Source organism: Grampus griseus, assembly GCF_964374135.1.
Source record: "Grampus griseus genome assembly, chromosome: 8".
Classification (NCBI taxonomy): domain Eukaryota; kingdom Metazoa; phylum Chordata; class Mammalia; order Artiodactyla; family Delphinidae; genus Grampus; species Grampus griseus.
The window spans coordinates 94,061,657-94,075,229 of NC_139002.1; the positions used below are offsets into that span (position 1 = coordinate 94,061,657).

The 13,573-nt window shown below is 35.3% G+C and overlaps 1 protein-coding gene across 2 annotated transcripts in view; it reads left to right on the forward strand.

The window, feature by feature from the left end:
- Positions 1–13,573, forward strand: part of API5 (apoptosis inhibitor 5) — a 36,958-nt gene that overhangs the window by 12,678 nt on the left and 10,707 nt on the right. For both annotated transcript variants that reach the window (XM_082660259.1, XM_082660260.1), the window contains exons 2-9: positions 1,399–1,560; positions 2,652–2,745; positions 3,241–3,306; positions 3,819–3,970; positions 5,202–5,408; positions 6,342–6,446; positions 7,564–7,653; positions 12,115–12,296. In XM_082660259.1, coding sequence (XP_082516385.1) covers positions 1,399–1,560; positions 2,652–2,745; positions 3,241–3,306; positions 3,819–3,970; positions 5,202–5,408; positions 6,342–6,446; positions 7,564–7,653; positions 12,115–12,296 — 1,058 coding nt within the window. The remainder of the gene's footprint in view (positions 1–1,398; positions 1,561–2,651; positions 2,746–3,240; positions 3,307–3,818; positions 3,971–5,201; positions 5,409–6,341; positions 6,447–7,563; positions 7,654–12,114; positions 12,297–13,573) is intronic.

The following is a 13,573-nucleotide window of genomic DNA, read 5'->3' on the forward strand; positions in this document are numbered from 1 at the left end:
TATTTAGGGGGTGGTATTAATGTTTAAGATAGTAGAAGGAGTTGTCATTAATCGGTTTGATGGAATTTGTTTATTAGAAATAATTTTTAGAATTTGTTTTTTTAGATAGGTTGGCAATATATGAACTTTTAAAGTAATCTAGTAATTATGCAGATTATATTAAAATGTGTACCTTTAGAAGATCTAATTGTGATCATAGCCTTTTGATACATGGAGCACTTTATTTCTGATTATTTTTTTAAAATAATGTCCTTGGGACTTCCCTGGTGGTCCAGTGGTCAAGGCTTTGAGCTTCCACTGCAGGGGGCACGGGTTCGATCCCTGGTTGGGGAACTAAGATCTTGCATGCCGTGTAGGGTGGCCAAAAATAATGATAATAATGTCCTTAATTGAGATCCCACTGAACCTAAATAACTTTTCATCATGCTATATATTTTTTCACTTAACACAGTATATTGTCCATGAGAAGAATTATCACAAAACTAAATTTGTGGTAATTCTCTAATCCATTTTCTGTTCTTTAGTTTTACGCTCTTGATGGCATAAAGCAAGCTCACTTATCTAAAGCATTTAGAGAATTTCTTTATACAGAGTAAATACATATTTGGTATTTGTATTATGTTTAAGGTTTTCCAGGAATTAAAAGTATTGTGTAACTGTGATATTTGTTACTTTGTTTGCCAGCTTGATCCATTTAATAAAAGGACTGGTTTGGAGGCAAGTGTGTAGGGGGGATTGGGAACTTGTTGATTCTTCACATTATGAGTATCTGAGGGACAGCACTTCTGAAATTTTTTTTTAAAGGAAACAAATGAGCTTTGAATGTATTATTTTAATGAAAAGTTAAATATGTGATATTAGCATCTATCTTCATCGAAATTGGTTGGCCATATAGAATGAATTACTGTTTTTATATCCTAAGATGTGAGGCAAAATAAAGCTTCCTAACCTTCCTCGTATTGCTTAATTTCAAGAGTGTATTCTCTCCACCTTCTGCAAGGTGGTAATTGGAAACAGATAAATATATTTAAGTAAATGTAACACAATTCTTTGAGAATTCCATTATATTCATTAAAAATTTTTAAAGCATGATACAATCACAAGGCTAGGGTCAGTAATCAATAGAATAAAGAAGTGTTGGTACATAACAAACTTACTTGCTTTTTCCACTTAATATTAGAGTCATTCTTCTCCTTTCCCAACTCACAAATAATAACATGGGGGACAGGGAGCAGATAGTAGGAAGGTAGCTGTCAAATTTAAGCAGTAAAACTCCAAAAATAAGCCCATTTCTTAGCCTATGTAAAATTTAACTAATTTAAAGGAGACTCAGAGAAGTTTGTTTAGCTTCCCATCCTTCAAAATTGTGTTTCTTTTCTACTTCATTCTTTCTTTCAGCATAAAGATGCTTATCAAGTGATATTGGATGGTGTGAAAGGTGGTACCAAGGAAAAAAGATTAGCAGCTCAGTTTATTCCAAAATTCTTTAAGCATTTTCCAGAATTGGCTGATTCTGCTATCAATGCACAGTTAGACCTCTGTGAGGATGAAGACGTATCAGTAAGTTTATGTTTGACACTTTTCAACAAGTTTTCAGATGTTGCTTTTGCCATTTTCAAATATTTTCTGCGTGTACCTAATATAACTGAAGTACCAATCATATCAGTGAACAATAAAATACTGCAGTGTGGCCTGGTGTGACAACATACCAAGGCTTAAACCTACATGTAAGAAAATATATTAGTTCTTTCAACTGTGAAAAATCTGTAGAATCACATAATACTTTGTTTTGCTTATTTGTTATCCACTGTTGAAAATGGTTGTGGCTCACATCTTTTCCTTAGATTATTACGCATTGTGCATATGAAATCAGACTAGTGTTAGTTTGTAGTCAATTTATGCTTGCTTGGATATTTAAAATAATAATAGTATTGCAGCATAAAATATAGTTTTAACACCCCTAAATATTTTGCATAGCAGAAAAATAATTGACCTGTGAAAAAATTGTATGTGATTACTAGACTAAAAAGAAATAGTTTTTGCTTGGAACAGAATTAACCATTAGCATTTCTGGCTGCTGATACAGGTTCCTAAGAATTTTCAACTATTAGCCCCTGGCTTTTCAAATAAAATCATTGAATCATGATTTCATGCATAATTTGTTAGATTTAACTCCCTTGCACTTTTATGTTAAACTAGATAAGCCACGATCGCATATTTGGAATGAAGTTCACAGAATGTATTCACAAATGTATTAAGTAGTCAATACTGAAAATTCTAAAGTAAATAGTTATTAGATATGACATTGACACTGTAGCCATTCTTGAGGGATACAGTATTACGTACCCACAGGTAGTAAAAACCCAACAGTTGTGTATAATCAGTATATAAACTGTTGTTTATAATCTCAAATCTGCCTACTCCAGATAATTGTATTTAATGTCCCTTTCCACCACATTTTGTTTTAGTATTCTGTGAAGCTTTGAATATTAAATTGGAGTAAATTATTTCTAAAACTGCTAAAAATCTCATATTTTTGTGACTCATATGCCCCTATATGGTTTGTCTGTGGGTTTTGTTTTCTTTAAAGGTTGAGGTTGTTTTTATTTATGATAGTATTTGGTTAATTTTTTGTTTGAAATTATGTTCAGATTCGACGGCAAGCAATTAAAGAGCTGCCTCAATTTGCCACTGGAGAAAATCTTCCCCGAGTGGCAGATATACTAACCCAACTTTTGCAGACAGGTAAGGAATTTTATTAATACCCTTTTATCTAAATATAAATTCTCTCTGAAATAATGACTCTGTTTTTCTTAGCTTTTTTTTTTTTTTCTGAAGGTGCTACCTCTGATAGAAATTTAAATTCTCTTTTTTATTCAGTAGTTTGAAGCTTACTGACTTGTGATTATCTAATTTCTGGTTTTGTTTTGAATTCTGTTTATAAAGGTATAATGACTGGATTCTTTGGGGAATTTTTATTCACCACCATCCCCCCCGCCCCCTAATTTCCTGTAGTTTCTCAATTGTACCATCTTAACATAAGAGCTTTACAGGTACACTAGATCAGGTTCTCTACCCTTACAAGAAAGATGTATTTTCTTGGTACTTGAGAGAAATGCTTAGTTATATGTCTCCTCTCAATGTAATCTGTGAGAAACTATGTTGAGTCTTAAGTTTGAAAATGAAGCAGATGATATTTTTCATTTATTTTATACATTGTACCACTTTTTTTCTATCCAGATGACTCTGCAGAATTTAACTTAGTGAACAATGCCCTATTAAGTATATTTAAGATGGATGCAAAAGGTAAGGCCACTTCTTGTTCTGAATTGTGTTTGATGTCCTAAAAAATTGGGGAGTTTGGCAGTACTCATTAAGGGTAAAGTCTGGGATTCACCCAGACGTCTGTTTCATAAAAATTCTAAGTACTCTCCAAAAAAAGCTTAGCTCAAGATGTTTGTGGCTCGAAAAACCAGCAGAAATAATTGCAAAAACAGATCAAATTTTTCCCTTAGAAGTCTGTTGGAAAAACTCCCTTTGCCACTTTAAAGAAATTCTTCCAAAATACCTGAGTTTATTTATTATTAATAGTGATAGAAAAGGAAAGTCATGCTCAAGCTGATTCTGAATCTGTGAACAAAGCATATGGTCACTCTTATGGTTGGGGCTTTAGAAATTTCAGACAGTTTAACCAGTATCAGTGATATTCAGGAAGTTTATTAATTCACTTGAAAAGAAATACTGTAATTCAAATTAACTTGAAAAATTTCATTCCTATATAGAATTGACTTGCTACATGCAACTGTTTTGTTTTGCAGGGACTTTAGGTGGCTTGTTCAGCCAAATTCTTCAAGGAGAGGACATTGTTAGAGAAAGAGCAATTAAATTCCTTTCTACAAAACTTAAGACTTTACCAGATGAAGTCTTAACAAAGGAAGTAGAGGAACTTATACTAACTGAATCCAAGAAGGTAAGCTTCGGTTATCTTTTAGTGAACTTCTCTAATGCACAAGAACATATTTGAAATTAGCCGTATTCATCAGTGCTGTATGTAGCTTGTGTATAAGGTGATATATCCCATAAGAACCACCGTAGAACTTCAAGATTTTCTTATGTTGTGCTTTGCACTTTGGTCACTTGTAATGATGAATCAATGTGTTAATTTAAAGGGTTTGATCACATTTAAATCCTTTGTGGTGTTATCCTTAAAATTTATGCATTCATCAGGAAGAAATCATTTCCTTCAGGAATTTTTACCTAATTCCCGCCCTTCCTCCCTGATTTTAGGATATTCTCCCATAGTATTCTGGATCATTTCAGAATGAAACTGAAGTCACCTTGAAATGACCTGTTGTTTCATCCTATCCCATGACACTATAAGCTCTAGAGACCATGCTTATTTGTGCTCCCAGCGCTGGCATAGTTACAGTTGCTAAGATTTGAAAGGTGCGTCACAATTAACTTTTCATTCATACAGTGCCAACGTTTGGGAATAATTTATTTTTATGTGTTGAGGAAAATTCAAAATTTTCTCTAATAGCACCACTCACTTGCTTATTGATAAGATTTCTTTAGTGAGAGAGAAAGGAGCAGCATATTTCACCTATGCCCCAGCTAGTTATCTGGTGGGATATGTCATGATTGCTTGCTCCTTTGGTCAGTGAACAGAAAGGCTTAGACCTACTGATATGGAGCGCTTAAAATTTGCATGGTCTCCTGTTTTGTATACAATTACCATATTAATGTGAATGAGGCTGCTTTTAAATATAGGGAACTGAGTCTGATTTAACAGTTTATTGCCACATTTTCTCCATCTTTTTTTGGCTATCACCCCCTGAAGAGCCTTTTTAGATATTTTTTCCCTTAGCCACTATCCCATGAAACTTTAATACCACAGATATACTGTATATCTGTTTATGTACTGTATGTATATCTGAGCTTTATATGTAAAAGAAGAGTAAAATTTTCCAAGAACCAAATTTTGTTCCATTGGAAACAGTGTAGCGCACCATTGAAAATACATGGCTTATTCTGAAGCTAACTTGACTGAAGCTTGAAGTTGTCCTCTCTTCAGTATTTCAGGAACATTAGCAGCAAACTGACTTTGCAAAACAAATTTGCTCTGCTGTTTCAGTATTGATGTTTCTTTCCCATTCAAATGATAAAGATACTAATAACTGTTCTGAATTGTCTCTTTCCAGGTCCTAGAAGACGTGACTGGTGAGGAATTTGTCCTGTTTATGAAGATACTATCTGGGTTAAAAAGCTTACAGACAGTGAGTGGAAGGCAACAACTGGTAGAGTTGGTGGCTGAACAGGCTGATCTGGAACAAACCTTCAACCCCTCGGATCCTGACTGTGTGGACAGGCTTTTACAGTGCACTCGGCAGGCGGTACCCCTCTTCTCTGTGAGCTCTTTGTTTTATATACCTGGTATTTTGATTACTCTATTAGCTTAAAATTCTATAGATATACACTTGAGCATTCTTCTCAAACCTTTGTATAAAAGTATTAACCCAATGGAGCTATTATTTATTTTATGGAGGCCTAGGTGAAGAGCCCAAAGCAGCAAGAAATTTCTATATAGTCTTGCTTAGGGACTTTTTAAAAGTCTTGAGATTTTGCATCATACTTTATAGTTTCACTGAGTTTTTAAAGCACTTAGTTTAGTAATTTAACTTTTTTTTTCCTTAAATTTTTTAGATTGTTGTTGTAGGTGTATTTGCTCTTTATCTCTGGCTTTGTGCTTCCTCTGGCCATGAATCTTCTGAGATGTGCATAGCACAGTTTGAAAAACACAATTTAAAGGAGCTGTCCTGGTACTTCCCTGGTGGTACAGTCGTTAAGACTCAGCACTCCCAACGCAGGGGACCTGGGTTCGATCCCTGGTCAGGGAACTAGATCCCACGTGCATACCACAACCAAGGAGCCTGTGAGGTGCAACTAAGGAGCCCGCCTGCCGCAACTAAGACCCGGCACAGCCAAATAGATAAATAAATGTTTTTTAAATAAATAAATAAAGGAGCTGTCCTTCTAAAGGGAGAATGTACAGTCTAAAATTCAACACTAAAGTTTCCCCTGAAATTTGACCTGAGAATCAAATAAGAGTTGAAAGATGTATAAAAGTCCCAATGCTCCAGATTACTTTGCAACAAAGTATATATTGTCTATTGAGGTTACTCCTGGGGTGCTTTGGGGTATGCACTCTGTTGTATTTTAGCCACAGTACTTGATGCTTTGGTACTGAGCATTTGTCTATTGACATTCTACTGTTTGGGAGAATATAATATATGTATATCTATATTTTTTTTGACAATTCAGTGTTCTTTGGATTTTTACAGAAAAATGTTCATTCCACAAGGTTTGTGACTTATTTCTGTGAGCAAGTTCTCCCTAACCTCAGTTCCTTGACTACCCCAGTGGAGGGTCTTGATATACAGTTGGAGGTAAGAGAAAATTTCTGCTTTTAGCACTGAAAAGTCATTCCCGTATTTCAACATAAATGTAAACCACTAACTTTGATCTGATTTCTAAGAGATTTAAGGCCTAGTGGTGGCTAGCTAGTAACCTCTCCCAGGATTAATTACATAGGAATGCTTTATGGATTCTTTGAGAGTTTGCTACAGTAGGAAAGCACCACCTATAGTTTTCACTATAGTCTAAGTCTCTGCCTTTGTAGCCTTAATACTTTTAAATACGTTGTTCAATTATGACAGTTCCTATCTCTATGACTGATAGAGCCAGATTTAACTGATTAACACAAAACGTCCTTTATCCGTTCTCCAATAGAATTGACTACTCTCTATCCCCTTTATATCTCAACTGTGATGTACATATACATTTTTTTTGCAGCATATAAAATACTCACATTTTTCTCCCCAATTTAACCTTATTCCTCTCTGAATCCTCAGAATCTAATGTAGAATTCTGAAAAGCACCTAGTAATGATGATTGAATTGAAATATGGAAATGTATGTGCCATTTCCTTCATGGGTCTTTAGGATAGAGAAGAGTCTCACTGTGCACTTACACTGTGGTTTCCTTCACATGTCCTGGGTTTGGCTTATCAGACTGGAATTGAGTAAAGCAGAGATGAACCTAAAACATAGTGGCAATTACTGATACTTTGAGTTAGTATCCAGAGACTAAGTTTGATAGCAAAGGAGGCCCATCCTAAATGTTAGTAAATAATTCTTTGCTGTTAAGAGTTCTTGCTCATTGTCTCTTTCTTATACATTGTTAACCTGTAGCAGAAAGTGTATATTCTTTTCCTTACCAATTCTCACAGATATATTGAGAGTCATGAGAACTGGGTTTTAGAGTCTACCCTGCCACTCACATACGTTGTGACTTTGCCAAGTCACATAATCTCTCTGACCTTCAGTTTCCTCAACAGTAAAATAGGGCTGCATCTCTAAATTTTTTTTCCAGTTCAAATGTTATGATTCTGTAAAAGCCTAACTGAAAAATAAGCAGTATTAAATAGTTATGTAGAATAATTATTATTTTATAACCCTTGCTCATTCAAAAAGAATGCTAATAACAGTGAATTGTGTGTTTTAGGTATTGAAACTGTTGGCTGAAATGAGTTCATTTTGTGGTGACATGGAAAAGCTAGAAACAAATTTAAGGAAACTGTTTGATAAGTTATTGGTAAGAACTTTTTTCTTTCCTTATGGCATAGTCAGTATAGAGCCCCAAAGTCTAATAGTGTAGTATTAATTTCTAGATTATAGAGAACCAGATTTTGAAATGATTTAGATAATAATTGTAGTGTTGTTAGCTGCTCAGACCACACGTTGTCTACTTTAAAAATAAAATCTGTTTTAATCTTAGGCATTTCTTCTGTTGTTGATGCTTTAGACAAAATATAATACAGGATTTATATAGTAAGTCTTTCTGCTATTCCTTTATCAAAATATTTTAAATGTTTGCACCAGATCACCATCAAGGTTGCTGCTCAAGGCCAAATGGCTTTAGCAACCTGGAAATAAAGTCATTAATCATAATTGTGGAGAAAATAAGCCATCTTTTTTAGTTTTTAATTGGAGTATAATCGCTTTACAATGTTGTGTTCGTTTCCACTGTACAATGAAGTGAATAAGCTATATGTATACATAAAACCCCTCGCTCTTGGACCTTCCTGCCAACGCCCCCCATCCCACCTGTTTAAGTCATCACAGAGCACTGAGCTGAGCTCCCTGTGCTATACAGCAGGTTCCCACTAGCTATCTCTTTTACACATGGTAGTGTTATTTATGTCAAACCTAATCTCCCAATTCGTCCCACCCTTCCCTTAGCCACCATGTCCACATGTCCGTTCTCTACCTCTTCATCTCTATTCCTGCCCTACAAATAGGTTCATCTGTACCATTTTTCTGGATTCCACATATATGCGTTAGTATGTGATATTTGTTTTTCTCTTTCTGGCTAACTTCACTTTGTATGACAGACTCTATCTAGGTCCATCCACCTCAGTACAAGTAACTCAATTTCGTTTATTTTTATGGCTGAGTAATATCCCATTGTATATATGTGCCACACCTTTATCCATTCATCTGTTGATGGACACTTAGGTTGCTTCCATGTCCCGGCTGTTGTAAATAGTGCTGCAGTGAACATTGTGATACATGACTCTTTTTGAATTATGGTTTTCTCAGGGTATACGCCCAGGAGTGGGATTGCTGGGTGGTATGGTAGTTCTATTTTTAGTTTTTTAAGGAACCTCCATAATGTTCTCCATAGTGGCTGTATCAATTTACCTTCCCACCAGCAGTGCAAGAGAGTTCCCTTTTCTCCACACCCTCTCCAGCATTTATTATTTGTAGATTTTTTTGATGATGGCCATTCTGACAGATGTGAGGTGATACCTCATTGTGGTTTTGATTTGCATTTCTCTAATGATTAGTGATGTTGAGCATTCTGTCATGTGTTTGTTGGCAATCTGTATATCTTTGGAGAAATGTCTATTTAGTTCTTCTGCCCATTTTTGGAAGGGTTGTTTGTTTTTTTGATGTTGAGCTGCATGAGCTGCTTGTATATTTTGGAGATTAATCCTTTGTCATTTGATTTGTTTGCAAATATTTTCTTCCATTCTGAGGGGTGTCTTTTCATCTTGCTTATGTTTTCCTTTGCTGTGCAAAAGCTTTTAAGCTTTTAAGTTTCATTAGGTCCCATTTGTTTATTTTCATTTCTATTTCCATTACTCTAGGAGGTGGGTCAAAAAGGATCTTGCTGTGATTTATGTCATAGACTGTTCTGCCTGTGTTTTCCTCTAAGTTTTATAGTATCATTTAGGTCTTTAATCCATTTTGAGTTTATTTTTGTGTATAGTATTAGGAAGTGTTCTGATTTCATTGTTTTACATGTAGCTGTCCAGTTTTCCCAGCACCACTTATTGAAGAGGCTGTCTTTTCTCTGTTGTATATTTTTGCCTCCTTTGTCAAAGATAAGGGGACCATATGTGTTTGGGTTTATCTCTGGGCTTTCTGTACTGTTCCATTGATCTGTATTTCTGTTTTTGTGCCAGTACCATACTGTCTTGATTACTGTCGCTTTGTAGTTTAGTCTGAAGTCAGGGAGCCTGATTCCTCCAGCTCCATTTTTCTTTCTCAAGATTGCTTTGGCTATTCAGTGTCTTTTGCATTTCCATACAAATTGTAAAGTTTTTTGTTCTAGTTCTGTGAACAATGCCATTGGTAGTTTGATAGGGATTGCATTGAACCTGTAGATTGCTTTGGGTAGTAGAGTCATTTTCACAATGTTGATTCTTCCAATCCAAGAACATGGTATATCTCTCCATCTGTTTGTATCATCTTTGATTTCTTTCATCAGTGTCTTATAGTTTTCTGCATACAGGTCTTTTGTCTCCTTAGGTAGATTCATTCCTAGGTATTTTATTCTTTTTGTTGCAGTGGTAAATGGGAATGTTTCCTTAATTTCTTTTTCAGATTTTTTTGTTTTTAGTGTTTGGAATGTAAGAGATTTCTGTGCATTAATTTTGTATCCTGCTACTTTATGAAATTCATTGATTAGATCTAGTAGTTTTCTGGTAGCATCTTTAGGATTCTCTATGTACAGTATCATGTCATCTGCAGACAGTGAAAGTTTTACTTTTTCTTTTCTGATTTGGATCCCTTTTATTTCTTTTCCTTCTCTGATTGCCTTGGCTAAAACTTCCAAAACTGCCCCTATCTCTTGTCTTTTTGATGATGGCCATGCTAACAGGTATGAGCCAATATCTCATTGTGGTTTTAATTTGCATTTCCCTAATGACTAGTGATGTTGAGCATCTTTTCATGTGCTTGTTGGCCTTTCGTATATCTTCTTTGGAGAAATGTCTGTTAAAGTTCTTTTGTCCATTTTTTGATTGGATTATTTGGTTTTTTGCTGTTGGGCTGTATGTGTATTTATATATTTTGGATATTAACCCTTTGTCAGATACATAGTTTGCAAATATATTTTTCTATTTCACAGGTTATCTTTTCACTTTGCTATATAGAAGCTTTTTAGTTTGATGTAGTCCCATTTGTTTTTTTTTATTTTGTGGCTTGTGATTTAGGTGTCATATCCAAAAAATCATTACCATGACCCACATCAAGGAGCTTTATTCCTGTGTTTTCTTCTAGGAATTTCATGGTTTCAGGTCTTACACTTAAGTCTTTAATCCATTTCAAGTTAATTTTTGTGAGTGGTGTAAGATATGGGTCCAGTTTCATTCTTTTACATGTACATATCTAGTTTCCCAGCACCATCTACTGAAGAGACTGTCTTTTCTCCATTGAATATTCTTGGTTCCCTTGTCAAATATTAGTTGACCATCTATGCTTGGGTGTATTTCTGGGCTCTTGATTCTGTTCCATTGGTCTGTTTCTCTTTTTTTATGCCAGTACTATACTGTTTTGATGACTGTAACTTTATAGCCTAGCTTGAAATCAGGAAGTGTGATGCCTGTTGCTTTGTTCTTTCTCAGGATTTCTTTGGCTATTTGGGGTCTTTTCTAGTTCCATATAACTTTTAGGAGTATTTTTCCTAGGAGCATCAACTTTTTTGTTGTTTTAAGTATAGTTGATTTACAATGTTGTATTAGTTTCTGGTGTACAGCAGAGTGATCCAGTTATATATATTCTTTTTCATATTCTTTTCCATTATGGTTTATTATAAGATATTGAATATACTTCCCTGTGCTATATGGTAGGATCTTGCTGTTTATCTTAATTTTATATATAGTAGTTTGTATCTGCTAATCCCAAACTCCTTTTTATCCCTCCCCCTCCTTTCCCCTTTGGTAACCATAAGTTTATTTTCTATGCCTGTGAGTCTGTTTCTGTTTTGTAACTAGTTCATTTGTATCATATTTTAGATTCCATATATAAGTGACATAAGATATTTGTTTTTCTGTCTGACATACTTCATGTGGTATGATTATCTCTAGGTCCATCCATGTTGCTGCAAATGGCATTATTGCATCCATTTTTATGGCTGAGTCGTATTCCATTGTGTTTGTGTGTATGTGTGTGTGTGTACATATATATATATATATACACCACATCTTTGCCCATTCATCTGTTGATGGACATTAAGGTTGCTTCCATATCTTGGCTATTGTAAATAGTGCTGCTGTGAACATTGGGGTGCATGTATCTTTTTGAATTAGATTTTTCTCTGGCTATATGCCCAGGAGTGGGATTGTTGGATCATATGGTAACTCTATTTTTAGTTTTTTAAGGAACCTCCATACTCTTTTAAGAACATCAGCTTTTGATGTCAAACCCAGGTTGAATCCTGCCTCTTCAGCTTATTAACTTTGGGAAACTTACCTAAGCTCTCAGAACTTCAGTTTGTTCATCTGCCTAGTACCTAATAAATATTAGTCACTTTCACTGTCATTAGTAGTGGTAGTAGTAGTAGCAGCTATACTATAGGTTAATATGGAATGTTGACAGGCTGGGTTATTGATCCAATATGTAAAAGGGATATCTTACTTAAATTTCTGATCTTGGCAGTTTTTAATGCTTCATGTCTTCAAAGCGTGCCTTATAATTACGTGAGTATATGCTTATAATTAGAGTGTCTAGAGCAGATTGCATACATCTCTCTATTTTCATCTCTTAGGAGTTTATGCCTCTCCCTCCAGAAGAAGCGGAAAACGGGGAGAACGCTGGTAATGAAGAACCCAAGCTGCAGTTCAGTTATGTGGAATGTTTGTTGTATAGCTTTCACCAGTTGGGCCGAAAACTTCCAGATTTCTTAACAGCCAAGCTGAATGCAGAAAAGCTCAAAGATTTCAAAATAAGGTGATGTATGGTTGAAGTGGCCAGTCTTTGACAAAGGTGAAAGCTATCTTGAAGCTCCCTAGATTTTGTTTTCATTTTATAAGAGCTTTTTCCCCACCCTGCCTTACTGCAGTGCAGAAGAATGGAAGATCTACAAAACAGGAGTGTATATAAACATACAACTATTGTGGCATAGCAAATGCATGGGAGAAGATGACCTTTTTCAAAAATGGACTCTGGCTCTCCCTACTTGCTTCATGATCTTGGGCAGGTTCCCTAACCTCTCTAACACCCCAAATTGTCCTCAGTTGTTAAATTTATTGATAATAGTACCTGCCTTATAGAGTTGTGAGAATTAAATGAGACAATGGATGAAAAGCTTTAAGCACAATGCCTGGCACATAGTGGGTATTCAGTAAACTGTATCTGCTATTACTATCTTATAGTGTTATTAATATCTTACAGTGCAGCTGGAGGAGCAGCACTGGAGAAATCAATATAAGTCGTTTTCCTGAAGATACTTTGTATTAAATCATTGCATGAACAAATTCACATCTTAAGTTTTGAGATGCTTGGCCACTGTATCATCTGTTATTGTCCTCTATGCTTTGGTAAGGCAGAGGTTTAATACTTGGTGAAACGTTTGACCAGAAGCAGGCATCTTAGGAAATTACTCTGAAAGTGAAAAAAACAGCGATGCCACGTTGTTAAGTAGAGTTCCTAGAAGTCGGCAGGATGGAGTTACGGTACCACCTTTCTTCACATGTTACCTGGGAACAAATTTGAAAAAGAGATTACTCAACATCCTTCGCAAAATCTGCAGTTTTGTTTTATTTTTAAACTGGACCCTTAGGTGCAAATGGGTCAAACACTGTCCCTCCTTAGCAGGTAAACATAGAGATTAAGTGACTTGTCTGTGTCACTTGACCTTCATTTGGCTAGTGGAAGAGAAGAACCCAGGCCACCTGATTCTAGTCCCTGGCTCCTGGTTGTTTCTAATTTAGACACATACCTTGCAGGTTAACATAACAAGCTTCCTTAGCACAGTGCCAGAAGTGTTTCCCTTGCCAGGTTGAGTGTGGATCTATTCCAATTTTTGACGAAGAAAAACTGCTTTTATTTTACTTATTTGTGTATCTCTTATGATCATACATTGATAATTAAAAGAAAGTCCCCCTCAAAATTTACTCTTTATTGGTAAAGGCCATTTAGCTATAGTATTCTTTGAATTTAAAAACACAGTTGAGGTATAAAAGCAAAGTTGAAGTGATGATTTCTTAATTAGCAAATACTTCTTC